Source organism: Pocillopora verrucosa, chromosome 14 (genome assembly GCF_036669915.1).
Source record: "Pocillopora verrucosa isolate sample1 chromosome 14, ASM3666991v2, whole genome shotgun sequence".
Taxonomy (NCBI): Eukaryota; Metazoa; Cnidaria; class Anthozoa; order Scleractinia; family Pocilloporidae; genus Pocillopora; species Pocillopora verrucosa.
In genome coordinates, this window is record NC_089325.1 from 18,186,391 (window position 1) to 18,201,330 (window position 14,940).

At 36.0% G+C, this 14,940-nt stretch overlaps 2 protein-coding genes across 6 annotated transcripts in view; one reads left to right on the top strand and one right to left on the bottom strand.

Annotated features, from left to right (window-relative positions):
• Positions 1–138: 138 nt before the first annotated feature.
• On the bottom strand, positions 139–10,994 carry LOC131787648 (coiled-coil domain-containing protein 66). Of its 5 annotated transcripts, none has more exons than XM_059104741.2 (20): positions 10,892–10,994; positions 10,686–10,735; positions 9,925–9,965; positions 9,314–9,536; positions 8,677–8,749; positions 8,431–8,491; positions 7,570–7,612; positions 7,032–7,081; positions 6,309–6,425; positions 5,925–6,074; positions 5,673–5,745; positions 5,463–5,524; positions 4,486–4,646; positions 4,264–4,363; positions 3,643–3,804; positions 3,403–3,471; positions 2,736–2,802; positions 1,434–2,248; positions 1,222–1,290; positions 139–572 (listed from the first exon to the last, which is right to left on the bottom strand). In XM_059104741.2, coding segments are annotated over exons 1-20 (2,433 nt in total). In that variant the 5' UTR covers positions 10,894–10,994; the 3' UTR covers positions 139–527. The 5 variants fall into 5 exon arrangements, with proteins under 5 accessions (XP_058960724.2, XP_058960725.2, XP_058960723.2 ...); XM_059104742.2 differs by having other exon boundaries at positions 6,315–6,425; positions 8,677–8,743; positions 9,314–9,599; XM_059104740.2 differs by having other exon boundaries at positions 8,677–8,743; positions 9,314–9,599.
• A 69-nt stretch (positions 10,995–11,063) lies between these two features.
• Positions 11,064–14,940, top strand: part of LOC131787695 (uncharacterized) — a 5,598-nt gene continuing 1,721 nt past the window's right edge. The window contains exons 1-6 of the mRNA XM_059104782.2: positions 11,064–11,234; positions 12,289–12,453; positions 12,803–12,923; positions 13,203–13,263; positions 14,411–14,523; positions 14,876–14,913. Of these exons, the coding sequence (XP_058960765.1) occupies positions 11,139–11,234; positions 12,289–12,453; positions 12,803–12,923; positions 13,203–13,263; positions 14,411–14,523; positions 14,876–14,913 (594 nt within the window). The 5' untranslated portion in view covers positions 11,064–11,138. The remainder of the gene's footprint in view (positions 11,235–12,288; positions 12,454–12,802; positions 12,924–13,202; positions 13,264–14,410; positions 14,524–14,875; positions 14,914–14,940) is intronic.

The window sequence follows — 14,940 nt, forward strand, 5'->3', positions numbered from 1 at the left end:
CAGCCCAAATTGCACTCTACTCAGTTCAATTACCATTATTAATCTTTGATTTATGTGTATTCAAACTGTTCCGAGCCACCGTTTATAGATATCACCGCCCAACCATCCTATTGGCCTCATCATTGATAAGGCTTTCACTAAAGCAGAGAAAATTTTAATATTAATCTGAGGCGGATAGGTTTATCTTTTATTACAGCTCCCTGCAATTGTTGTATCCAGACGACATACTGTTATATACAACTTTTAAATATCGTATTACATACCACTTCAGGCTTAAGACAACATTACACATAACGGGGGCCTCGCGCTTTCTTTGATTCCTGCTTCGGTTTTGAGGCACAGCTTAAGAACAATCTGCATTGCATTGCACACCTTTAGACGTGAATTTAGCAGCACGCGTGAGTATGGTTATGATGAATTCTTAGGTGTGGTCCTCTGCGAGAGGAATGACCTACTTGCTTCGGGCTCTATATGTAAAAAACACAGACTGGTTGAATTTGTATGTCCTTTCTTCATTAGGCTGCTCATCATATTGCACTGTGATGGAGCTCTCGTTCTTTCAGAATTAAACCCTAAAGAAACCAAAAATTACCCAGTTCAGCACATGAAACATCCTCTCTAGAAAGGCACGGGCGCACTGCATTATCGTTCAAGTGATTGTCAAATGCACCAACAACTCTTTGGAGAGGGGAAAAATGATGAACGTAATAATTACTTTTCATCAAAATAAAAAGAAATAAAGAAAGCACAGCATAGATTTGCATTTAAACAGTAAGACCAAAAATGAAAAAGATTGTAACGCTTCTTCACCGATGCTCTTTGCGCGAGTGACTTCTCTCTACATTTGGCGCTGCATTATGTCAACTGACTCAAGAAGGCAGATCTGTGTTGAAATCTCCATCTCACCTGGCCCTTTCCTTAACTTTACATAACTGTAATTCTTTACTTCTCGCTTTGCTGTTTACGAAAGTTTTATATATACTTGGTTTCCGATTTGCGGACAATGCCAGGACGGTGTTTTCCTCTCCTTGTAACAAATTCTCTTCAGAACTATACTTGCGGCAGTAACCTACCCCAAACAAAGCGAGATTCTCGCTAGCTCATGCTCCGACTGAGACACAGTGAACCAATAATCATTGTATCAAGATAAGGTGTGATTAATATTGAAACTCATGAAGAAGATAGAATAACGGAAGAAAAGTACGACGAAGTGCTCCTCACCTGTCGTAGAACTGCAAGCTGCTGTAGAATCATCTCTTGACGTGCTGTCGGTACACGGTCTGGAGAAGCCTAAATGAAAAAAGGGTAGGTTTCCGTCATTATTTCTTTAAGACGCATGCACACACGAACGAAAAGTACATATCTCTCCAAGAAATAGTCCAGCTCCTAGTACATGTACTTCGAGAGGTAATCGCGTTGAAGGCAGACCTCACCTGAATTGGATAAATGCTGGCATTTTCGTTTTGTATTTTTGTTTGGTGTCCTTTGACGTCTCGTTTTCCGGCTTCTGTAGAATGTTGAACTATTTCATGTCTACTTCTCGGAGTAACTGAAAATTGTTTTCCTGTCTTTTCACTTTTAACAGTCTGCCGACCTTGGACAGCTTGGGTAGTAGTTGTTCGAGAAGTCACAACAGATTGCGCTTTCTTATGTGTTTGTTTATTTCTGTTCATGGGGTTTTGATCTTGACGAGAACTAACATTATCAGCCTGTGCTGAAGATGGAGTGTTTGGAACTGGATGGAATGTAGCACTAGCAGTGCGAGTGTAGGGTATCATAAAGGCATCCTCCAAGGGACGAGCCAGCTGTGCTGCTGCTGCACCATCCTCGTGTCCACCTGTTATATTTTCTACTGAACCCTGACGCTTGTTCCGTGGCTTAAGTGCCTCTTTGTTTCTCTGTCCTCTTTCTGATCGTGACCGCGTAGTTACGTGAGCCGCTCCTTTAGCACGTGAAGGAGAATTTTTTTTCGTTTGAATCTTTGCCTGTGGATTGTTCCGTACAGAAGGAACAGAAGATGAAGAGATCCATTCTGATTCTAATGAGGCATTTAAACTCAACTGTTTTAACTCCGATTCAAATGAAGTATTCTCCTGTTCTGTTGAAGCAATGAGCATGTCATTCGTCTTTGCGAGTAATTCCTTGTGTTGCGGGGTTGACCGGATGTGTTCTGGTCTGGGTGAAACAGAAGCGGTATCAAGATGAGATGTGTCTGTAGATGAATGTCGTTGCCTCAAGACCAGGCCAGCTATAGAGATCAATATAAAAAATCTTCAGTCAAAACTCACCACACCAACAAGTAAAAAACAATTCTAAATATCAATTGAACCACGCCGCTAAAAACGCTTGGTTCGTTCTATACCAGTGTTTCTCATTCAAGCATTCCTTTCTTTAAAACTTCCTTCATATCAAATCGACATATCGTAGATTAAACACAACTTGTTTAGCGAAAACAAGAAGAAAGGACCGAAACTAGGTACGTTAAAATAACCGAAAACGTCAATCAAGGCCAGAAAATATGACGGCTTTGTATGATATCTTGATATTTGAACCTGTAAAAGATGCTCTTGTTTGAACTTGAATGGACATTACCCAACCAGAAATGAAGTGTTCATCTACAACTTATTTGTCTCGTAATGTTACTACACATTTCCAGAATTGGCTACATCTATAAACAGCTTATATGATAAATAAATAAGGTGGTGAAAATTGACTAAATAATAGATTGAACATACGAGTCTTCAGTCCGGACACATCGTGACCGCGCATTTCCAACTGCTGGATCCTTTTGGCAGCTTTTTCCTGACGGAGTTTTAAAACAAAATAACTCTTGTTAGTATGAAGTGCAATAAATAGGAGGTTTTTCAATAAAAGAACCATAAAAAAGTTTAGAAATGCACATGGTTGTTGTGTTTAACTCGTGATAGCTTTTATTCAATAGATATAGGAGATTTTGGTTTCAGTTGATAAGAAGATTAACAGGACGATGCGTGAGCACTTGTGGTCCTGATCACAAACGAAGAGAATTCCTGAAAGAAATAGTTACAGCTAAAACAACGATTAATCCAAAGTTATGGAGGAATCCACATATTTCGAGCTGTATATAAATATTAAAACTGACAAAATTAAGTTGACGATCACATTAAAACTAATCATACTGAGTATTAAGGCGACAATCATAACAAACATACCAATCTGATAAGATAAACCCGCGAAGGGGTGGGTGGTGCAATGTCGTATTCATCATGAATTTCCCCTAGAAGGCTGAATTAGCCCTCGTAACAAAATCTGTCATGATTCTCCGGTATCAGACAGCGCTTTTTTTTTGGAACTAAAGTTTCCCTTACATCACTGAATAGCCGTTTAATTTGGAGGGTATTGCTGTAAAAATTCAGAGAATACCTGTTGAGCTGTCTCGTACGCCTGCAATATACTTAATTCTAATGCCTCTGCTCGACGCTTTGCTTCATTCTAGAAGGCAATGAAAATGGTTAGAACTCATTGGTTTGAACTTACGAGACAAATCAGTGAATTGATGACAGAGTGTACACTTCCTAAAAAAAAGGAGGACGATATTAGTGCTATGAGGCGATCGTCCTGTTCACTGAATTAATGTCGAGTGAATGATTCATAAAAACTGACCTCTTTTTCCTCTCGTTGTCTTAGCTCCTCCTCATACTGTTTTTTCAGTCTTTCTCGCTCCATCATCAGCGTCCTTTCTTTCTCAGTCTCGTCTTTCAGTCTCCTTTCTTTTTCTTGCTGTTTAAGACGCCTTTTTTCTTCTACTTGTTCTTTTACTGCACGCTGTAAACATTCCAGCAAGCACATTTAGGCTCATAGGAACTATCTAACACTACCTGACAAAGACGTTAAGTCATGTAGGTTAGAGTCTTCGGTTAATATTAAAATATGAGCAGTCTGAAAACATAACGCCTCGTCATGTGAAACTTAAAGGTCCTTCGACTTATAGCATGAGTGGATAAACGTAACCTCATAGTGAGCAGATAGCAATTTTCATTACGTGTAATGTAAAACGTTGCAATATTGTTACATCCCTGCCGGTAATGCAATGAAATAGAAACAGCTCACAGAATTCACACAAATTTGGTCAAGCCACGAAAGAAACTCTCCCAAATAAGCCACATGCAACGAAATCACTTAAGTCAACAAGTGCATATAATATTTGTAAGTAGTACAACATAAAAAGAGGATTCATTCGTTGCGCGTGAATAAGTAGGAAATCTTTCAAATCAGTGACAGTACCTGATGTTCAAGTGTTTTCAGCCTCTTTCTCTCCATTTCATCTTGGTTCACCTCAACTAAACTCTGCAATCCTTGACCACGGCCATGATGATTTCCAGCCCTGTAAGACATCACATATTTTCCTTTTTAAGAACAAAAATGGCTCTCTACTTTTAGTTCCTCAAATAATTCTGGCAACTTTTTCGTCCAGTCTATGGATTTCACTGTTTAAATGTGCAGTACCTGAAACTACTGTCTAGTGGAGAAGGAGAAGCTGCTTCAATATGAATTTGCGATTGCTGTGTTGTAGCAGCTGTAGTGTTATTGACGACAAAAGCAGTAGCTGCTGGAGGGGACTCATTTGAAAACACCGCTGTTTGTTTCCACTTTTCTTCTCGAGCTTCCTTTTGGTAAATAGCAACACAGTCATGCATCAGGTTTGAACGCCGCAAAGGACAAATGAAAATTAAATACAATTATAATTCTCAGTGATAAACTTGTTTCTTTGTTGAAGGGAAGGTTGTTCGAAAGGTGGATAACACTATCCATTGGATAAATCTCTATCTGTTGGATACTGTTAAGCGCCCTTTGAACAACTTGGCCTAAGTGTACATGTGAAAGAGCAAGTATATCGTAGGGTACTTAAATATGATGATTACTGGTTGATTGAAGTCTCCAGGTTCACTGAATGAAAAAAAAGCGTGTTTCTTTCTCACGGTACATATTTCTTTTATATTCATACAAAAAAAAAATTATTATGAATTGAACCTTCCCTCTAGTTTTGGGGGTCTAATGCCCTAACATTCAACCAATGTAATAAAAAATAGTATTATCTTAAGGTTAGATAGAGCTCTGGCCCTGCCCAAATGTGTCCTTGAGCAGTGGAGGCACCTCCATGAGAAATGATAGAATGGGAGTTGGTATGACTCAGTGGCATCTGCATTAACATTATACAAAGAGTAAGGATGCCAGAAATAGATCTTCCAATCATGTTGTAAGACATAATAAACATGACATCAATACCAATTATCATTTTCTTGAAATGGCTCAAGTATTACCAGTGTCAGGATTAATAATTTGATTATTTTGTGATTGGGCAAAATATGCGGTCATGTCTTCATAGCATGACTTTATATTAAGTTTATAACTAGAACTTACCTCTTAAGCTTATCTGGTAAAATAGGGGAGTCTAATGTTGGACCCAAAAAAAGCCACTTTACCTTCTGTAACTGCTGCTGCTTTTCCTGAGCCTGTCTTTCTTTCTTTTCTTTTATCTGTTGTTCTGTACAAGATATATGACAGTTTAATTGAAATCGCCATTCTTCATCAAGAAATATCAAATAAAAATCAAAAGCTGCAGCAGTTTTGAAAAAATATTCAGATAGACCATCAAGAAAAGAAGATATATTCCATCATCATTCTGTTCTTACCAAGATCCTGGAGCCACTTTTTCTTTTCATCAATTTTACACTGATACTCTTCATACTTTACAACTCCAGGAGCCTAATCAGGAAAAAGTATGCACAAATGCACAGACTTCAGTGCAGATGTATGTTGTAACTGACTGACAGAAGGACCATATGAAAAAGTCCTTAGAAACCAATGAACCACTACAATGTTTTAACACCAATAATGTGAACTTTACACTGATTACAAAAAAAACATTTAGGTAGAATTCTCACCCCAATGGCAAATGAACTTCTCATAGCCAAAGGAGTTGTTGTTGTGTTAAGGTCATGAGTGTTATAACTGTGTGCTGTTGTCTTTGTCTTGGAGCCACTGTCAAACTCTGGAGCTGACATAACACTGTCTTCATCCTTAGAGGTCAAGTCCTATAACAAGTTAAATCAGTCTTGTAAATTGGATTGACTCCCTATTACATTAAATGGGGGTAGCAATGAACATCTGACCTCTAACTAGTTGATGTGAAATTTCTTTACAACTCCTATTATTCTCAATCTGTACACTCTGTGATTCTCAATTGTTTCAATCTATACGTAACTAAGTGTAAATTAAAGTCTCCAAATCAGAATAAATTGAAGACATTTTGTGCAACTTTAGTATACCTTTACCTGATGCATTTTCTTGTAGTCAGCCACTATATTTCCAGATTGAGTTCTTACTGGAGCTCCTCCTCCAGGTCTGCCCCATGGATTATATTCTTCAAATTCATTATCCTTATCCTTGATTAACAGAAGAGCAAGGATAATCACTTGCCTTTTAATTATTAATTCACAGTTATTTAATTGTGTTCAATAAATTCTGGCCAAGTACTAATAATACTAATAATAGTACACATTAAAAATAATGAACTTGATGTTACTACTGAAAGTATTGTAGTATTCAATTAATGTTAGCATTGTAAATATTATATTAATTTCATGGGCAGTTCATTGTTAGTAATGTTTCCTAAGAGATGTATTGAAGGTAATGTTGTAATTACTAATGTATGTATTGTAACTAATGTATGTTGTTGTAAATAAAGATCTGTTAAAACAAAAACAATAAAAACTGGTATCCAAGAAATTTAGAGGGTGACACTACTATGAATAGTACACACATTGTATAGAGTAAAGGATTCTATCCATTTAGTGATCAGAAAGACCCTTGGACCATTCAAGAATGACAAGAAGAAAGTGCATGTAAATTGGATGACAATATGCATATAATACTAGTACAGATAGTAAATAAAGATACTTGTGATGTTAACAACAACAAAAATTATTTGTAATCATAAACTACCCTAAGTATAATTCTATCATTAACATATTCTGATAACATCAACTTACCAGTAACTTTCTTTTAGCTTTTAATTCCTGTTTGAGGGCTATTTGCTCATCTGTCATCACAATATAAGGACATTCACAATTTAAAAGCATAAAAAGGTTTTTGAAAACATGTTTAGCAAACAAACCAAGCTATTTAGTAAACAACTTCCACTGCTTAGTATTTCTAAAAATTTCAAAGCTGGCACATATGAGAAATTTAGTGTGGAAATTAGTCCTGGACAGTTAAAGTTTTTCTCTAATTCACCATGTGATTGGTCCATATGACCTTTGCCACCTTCAGCTGCAATAATAAAGTCAATTGTGTTTTGGTCACTGATATTTTCCCATACTTAATGCTGTTTGCCTTTTTAGCTTTCATCAATTTTTCATACATTAGGCTCTTTGTGATAGTTTCCACTGTTCTAATTGGCTGCAATGTTAACTTTACCTTTGCTTTAATGACACCTGACTAAAATCTGTTCTCGTTACATGCTTCAAACTGCCAGTGATACTGAACAAGTCATACTATGCCATGTATTAACTTTATTACTACACATACCTAACTCCTTCTTCCATTGCAAATTTTTGCTGAGAGTAATGACCTACACAGAAAAGGAAACACTACTTATAATAAGCTATGCATAATGAAAGCTAAGCTGACTACTTTGACTGCTCAGTACCATGCTATTTCCCAGCAATGAGAGATCAAGTTGCCTGACTTCAAACCTAGAATCCTTAATTGGTCCCCAGATAAAAAAAAGGTTAAGTTGCCAAAAAAAAAAAAAAACTAAAACTAAACAATGCAATGTAGAAATAAAAAATATGGAATGAGACAATTTGTGCAGTATAACATTTTAACCAATTACAATGCTTCTAAAATATACTACATGGGAGAATAAACATAACATATTGTGGCCAAGATGGCAAGAAAGAAAGTATTTCTGAACATAATTGATATCAAATAATTAATCTCTTTTTCTACTTCATGCCATAAAGATGAAGTAATGTAAACTAATTACAGATTTCTTCATGTCCACCAAGAGTAGGTGACCACATTGGCAAACTTACCTGCAAATTTAATCACCAAATTTTTTCATAATCCTTGTAGTGACCAAATTGGTCACAACTTGGAGTGCTAAAATTATTTAATTCAAGTTTCGATACTGCAACTATAGTTATGTACATTTTCAAGAATTAGTTATCAAATGAATATTATAAAAATACCTTACAACTTTCTGCCATGTTAAAAATTGTCTTAGTTAATTCTTTTGTTAATTACTGAATTATTGTAAAATTATGACCTTGTACCTCAGCCTTATCACCTAACAATGGTGATGCCTTGCAGTAGGCAGTTGAAACATCAAAAGTAACTACACTGTGATACAAACAATAATACACAAAATAATAAACATGTACTTACCTGTTCCTGGTTATCAGAAATATCATCTTCAGCTTTGGATTCTGATTTCTGTACCTTTCTCCTGATAAGAAATTTTATGGAGAGATATCACAGATTTGACCTAGTTTTAAATAAATTCCTCTTTTGAAGCAAAGTGTGCAATAATTGAAACTCTTATACAGGCTGCATTTACATTCCTATTCATAGTCACATGTTTGTAAAGATGAAAGATAGTAGTGCTTTGCATCTTCTTAATAATTAATTTACCTTGTTTTATTGTCTCTCATTGATGGTTGATGAACTGCTATTTGTTCTGCAGCACTTTCCATTGACCCTGTTACTGAGTTGATATAAATCAGTTCATGTACAGGTATGTAAATGTATTGACATTGTTCCAGAGGAATTCAGCAACTTGGTGGGGGTCACTATCATTTAATGTTCATCTTAGACAAGTTAAATCATGCAACGAAGAAATAAATTATATAAATCATATGTTGCACATTCAATCTGCACTGCCATTTCATTGTCAATGGTAGAAATTGCTTAACAACAACAAACATTTGGTGCAGTCAGTAACATATGCTAACAGTGTAACTAAATATAGTGTTTCTTCTTACATTTGGATAAATACCTTTAAGTTAGCTATTAGATAATCTGTATTTTATTGGTTAGGACACCTTTGACCACAGTCACATGATTATCCTTATATATCTTTATATTTAATTAGGTTCATTGTATTCTCGTAAAGCAATTGTGTGGAGCACTTGGTCTGATTCACACATTACTCTATAGTTAGTATATCGAACCATAATACACAACATTATGCAGCATGGGAAAGACAAAGAAAATCCCCTTCTCTCTCTTAAGATCACACAACGTCAACATAAACAGCAAACAGACTGACCTGCATATGTGTTTTCAAGATCTGCTACAGGTTCATGCTCAGTGTCTGCAGATTTCAGAGATGACAGAATTCTTGACAACTGGTCCTTTGTCAAGTAACTAGCATCTGTAGGAGGTTTATCTTTTCGGATACTTTGACTTTTTGTTAGTTTATCATCTCGGACATTATTTTTCTGTGGCTTGGATGAGGACTTTGCTTTGCCATCTTCTCTAAAGTGGTGTGTCTTGGGAGGAAGAGTGCGAACTTGAGAGGTTCTTCCTGAGAAACCTTTTGAGCTTTGTCTTCCCTTAAAAATAACAACAATCAAGCAAGAGCAGCTCAATTGTGTCTTGATCTGAAACTTTTTGAAAGAAATTGCTATCTTAATTTTCAACTTTCTGTGGCACATGTGGTACACGCAATAGTTTCTAGTACACTGGATCCCAATATTCTTTAAACATATTAACATGACCACATTGAACTACAAAAGGAAAAAAAAAAATTTCATGATCTTTTGAGTATCAGGAACAAAATGTTTGGTTTCAGAAGATGACACTCCTTTAACAAGCACATACTGTCAAAGCTTGAGACTATAAGATCATTTTACTACCAGCAAATGAACATTTCAATACCTTAGCAACTCTTTCCTTAGGCCCCGTTTTAAATAAGCTATCTGTAATGAAAATAAAAGCTAAATTAGCAACTTACAGAAATTATTAAAGTACAAAGTCTCAGGAGATTTTATTTTCTGTCAACTGATTGAAATATATTCATAAACAGAAAAAAAAATACATATACATGGACTTATATATATTAGTACATGGGATGTTAGTCATCACCAAAAGTGCAAAAATATGTAGTTGATCTTGAGGACTATAGGTAAATGCACTTCCATAGGACTTAAATATCAGAAAAGCAATCCCAGAATCATACCAGAAAAACTGTTCAATCAGTTACCTATAACTGCTAACACAACTGTTCAAATAACTGACTCCGCCAGGCTACTTTAAAAAGCATCTCCAAAAGTGGCCCAGTAATCTATAGTCATGGCTTTCCCCCTAGTCGATGTTGGGATTAATGACATCTGATCAGCAAGCGTGATCGTCTACAGTATATGACAGTGACAATAACAGCTGTCAATGCGTCAATTGATCTCTCAACTCAATTAGAGAGAGAATGAACCTCAACATTGAGAAGGGATCGTGGTGTACCATCAATACTTATCAGAGTAGTTATCAATGAATTGACAGTGTTCGCAAGGTTTTCCTATGCCATAATGAACAAGGTTGTAATTGAAATTTGACGTTGATCTAAGAGTGATATAAATGAGGTCTTGAAAGATTCGATCAAAATCGTGGAAATAAACATTTAATAAAACAGTGAATACTCTGACCTTCATTCAAAACTATATCGAGCTTGCCCTTGTTAGTGTTAACTTTTAGCCTGTGAAGAAAAAAAAAATAAGCAACAACTGACAACATCTCTTAAATCAAACCGTGTATGATATTTACTGTTCTAGATTGAATAAAAAAAAGGACTTTTTCCGCGATATTGGATAGGTTAACTACTTTCTACATCGGTCTCCCTATAATTTCTTACATCTCTTAGTCCAGTTTGGAATTGCAAAATGACCAAAGTATTTGTTTTGGTTTAGCTTCGTATAATTTCATTTGGTCGCGAGGGTGCCATCATTCAGTGCCTGTCTTCTATTGGTCAGCGGTTTTAAACGAAGAACAACTTGTGTGGTGTTAAAATTTTAAAACGCACATGTTCTTACAATCAAGTACATAGTTAATTTAGTATTATTTGAGACTCCATTGGAAGCCAAGAAGAGCAAGCTTCTATTATGAACGCACACGCAAGTGAGTACGAGTTACAAAGATTAAAGAATATCAATGAGAACAAGAAAATACTTGAAAGTCTGGGGCTTGACAAGTTTGAGGTATGATAGTGTAGCTGCATAACTGCGCTCTATTCACATCTATTAGGAATATTATGGAGAGTAATACTTTTTCCATATAAAGGTCTCTCAGGGCTTTAAAATATGGATATTTCTAGCAGTTTTTATAGCCAGGGAATATGTTTAACAACAGCACCCTGAAGTAAATCCGTCTTCACATACTGTAAATGAAGGGCTAGCTTGCGGTTGTGAGGGAATTTTATGCGGCTGAGCCGCGAAAGGAATGGGAAGGAGAAAATTTAGAAACTGCCTGAAGCAATCCTGAAGGTTGTGGAGTCTTATCCGCCCACAGGGAAGAGTCAGGAATTCCCATATGTCTTGGTAACCCTCAAGGGAAGCACAAATAAGGTAGTAAATCGAAAGTTAACAATTTCAACAGATATTAATGCATTCCTGTGTGCATAATGAGCAGAGATTTAGCTGGCACATTTATTTAGTTAATAATTCTTTCTGGCTTGATTTTTTTTCTAACAAGCCTGAAATTTTTGTCATTTCATGGTCTTTCCTGCTATTGCAGATTTCTTTTTTTCACAAACTCTGTTGTATGGGCCATTTATTATTTTTAAACTTTTACCATTTTACAACCCTTGATGGAGACATGTGTACTCTGACCTCTGTTCACTTGATTACTTGATTATTTGTTTTGTGCTGCAACAAATACAAACCACTAATTTACATTTCTCAGTTACAAGAAAAGAAAAAATAAAGTGGAGTGGCAGGAGAGAGGAACAGAACTTTTGTCCTAATTGAGACCTAACCCCTAAAATGCTGATTGGATGAGGCAGAGAGCTTTTTCCCTTAAATTTGGTAGTTGCTCTGGGCAAAGTAACTTCAAATTGAAAAAATTAAAAATCTCATTCTCTACTTTTTCAAGCTTTCATACATTGTAGACTTCTACCTTCCTTGTATGATATAGGACAAAAAACAAACTGTCTTCAATTGCTTAACCCAGTCTCATGCAATATTTGGTGTCTCCTCCCATATGTATAGGTGATGAAATATATAGCCTGAGTTTATAAACATTTTACTCCTGTAGTCTTTCACTCCAAGACCAATAATAAAGAGGCCATTACAGACTAAGGGTGTGAAGAGGAAGAGAGAACAGGCAAAAGATAAAGGTTCAAAAGCTGATGAGGAATTCAGTTTTGTGGATAAAGATATCAGATATCGACTCAGATCATCACGCAGAATTAGAGGACAGGTGGAGTAGTTTTGACAGCGGACCTATTGTCAGGGGGGTGCAATGAGATATTACATTAAAAATAAATCTCTTTGAGATGTGCAACTCTCTACATGTTGCTAAGCCAAGTCAATTTTTGTTTTAAAGCTAAGCTGTAGTGTATATTATGTCTTTGAATATTTGGATCATGAACTTGGGAGCTTGTTTCAATGTTCTTAAGACTTTAATGTCCATTCCTTTTAAACATTTTTACTTTTCATATAGAGTTTCAAATGGTCTATCTTGATCAAAGAAAAACAAAAGTCAGTTAGTTTTAGGGATGTCATTTTGTCTACCCTCTTCAATCCACGTCCCCAATCTTTTTCATTAGGAACCAAGCAATCAGGACTTAAAGAATTACAGTTTTGATGATAGTGATTATGATACCCAGGAATACAGGAAGCCTTTAAGAGTACCAAAAAATAGAGAAAATGTCTTTGGAGAGATTCCAGGTAACTTGTAAACATTTTATAGAATTATTGGGAATTGACCAATAAAGGAAATATTGTAAATCTGCATCTATGCCACTTATATAAACACAAAATGCATTGTAGACACAAAGAGTACAATTGTAGTTAAATGTACATTTTTCAGATTTTATTTTCTGTTGTTTAATACTCTCTCCTTAATTCACCTAATTATTTGACATTTGACATTTCAAAAGTTTCAGCTAAGAGATTTATTGTGGCTTGCAATTGCTTGTAACTGACATTAACTGATGTGTTTGTTAGGTTGTCCTGTGGGAACCTCCTGGGATTCAAGACTCGCTTGCTGTATTGATGGTGTACATCGGTGAGGAAGTCATTATGGTTCTTTTAACATACTGTAGATCATCACAACTCTATTTAAAAGAAAAAAAGAGTAAGAACATACTATGTATCACTGCCCATTGATAAATTTTACCAGTATGACTCCTAAATTGGTAGAAACAGTGTCTGATGAGCAGTTGAAATTTACTGTAAGTTTTTGCAGATGATGTTACTATTGCATACTCAATGCAGGAGACACAGGGTGTTGTGCACTGGAGTTTGGCGAGTGTCAACCACAGTGTAGGAATCGACAACACAAGTTGATTCAACATTGTTTAATGCTAATGTCTGACTATTGTACACATGCGGTGAAAACTGAAAAAGGGAAATTGAAATGTACAAGATCAAAAAATGAGCTAAGACTGATTACAAAGCAAGCGAGATCAAAAAGAAAAGGAAACTAAATACAACAGGCTGGAACTTAAGTCTGATCTTGTCTTTATGGGCTTAGAGGAACTGCAATGTTACACAACTGGAACAGTCTTGTGTAGAAAGAAACTCTGATCTATCTCCGTTGATCTCCAAACTCCAACTGACTTGATACTTAAGGGGCATACCACTATAAGGGTATAGCTCATGTATACAATTGGAGGGCTCAGAGCAAGAATGATCCCTTGATTTTTCGGCCATTTTTGAAAGTGTTCAGAAGTAGTTGAATTTTGGCATGTGGACACTTTCAAAAATGGCCGAAAAATCAAGGGATCGTTCTTGCTCTGAGCCCTCAAATTGCAAACTGGTTTATCAGGAATGCAAGCCAAGTATGTAATTCAAACTGTGAACAATAGTACACTAGGAAAATTGGAAAACTGTAAACTCGACAAAGAAATACAACAGAACTTTTTCCCTACTTTAAATCACAACCAAATGATTATGTAATCAAAGTCTTCTTTGAATGTTCATTACAGTTACTGTCAATTAAGATCAGACTATTTAAGACTAGATGTTCATGTGCTGTATCGCTGGTCTTAGAATACCATATTTAGCCACAGTTTTGTTGCTACTTTTTCTCTTCTCTAAAATTTGATACTGACAGCTGAGAATACTGTTGGTGTTGGTGTAAGACTAGATTCTATTAAAATAGACTAGATGTTTATGATTCAGCAGTGTATTTGTTTATCAACTTAATGCAGGCCAACAGTAGCTGGTATTCATGGGAGCGATGAAGGATGCTACTCTCTTGCTCTGTCTGGGGGATATGAAGATGACCTTGACTATGGAGTCTGTTTTACATACACTGGAGAAGGTGACAATCTCACTCTACTGATGCGTGACCCAGAGCAGCAAATGACTTCCTTTGGGCCTCTGATAGGCTCTTTACAAACTAAGCACAGGCAGAATTCTGTTTAATTGCATGATATGTAATTTTTGTAAGATTGTAATCTGATGCTTGGCATGTCAATACAATTTTCAATAAAACATGAGATGTCATGAATTACTTATTACCACTGCAGTTCACATAAATTGTAAGTTAGCATTGATGTACAACAGCTGTGATCAGACTTCAGCCCCAAGGATACTAAGAAGAATCATTTATCTGAATTCATTGTGTCAGGTCATTAACTGAAAAGTGAATTTGGAATGTTTTCTTCTTGCAGGTGGAAGAGATTTGAAAGGCACAAAAGCTAATCCAAAGGTATTGTCTAAATTTGTGCGAAACTTG

Coding starts and splice junctions, on each gene's coding strand:
- LOC131787648 (XM_059104738.2), bottom strand. Junction 5,525..5,672: donor AAAGTGGCTCCAGGATCTTG/GTAAGAACAGAA, acceptor TATCTTGTACAG/AACAACAGATAAAAGAAAAG. Junction 2,249..2,735: donor TGTGTCCGGACTGAAGACTC/GTATGTTCAATC, acceptor TGATCTCTATAG/CTGGCCTGGTCTTGAGGCAA.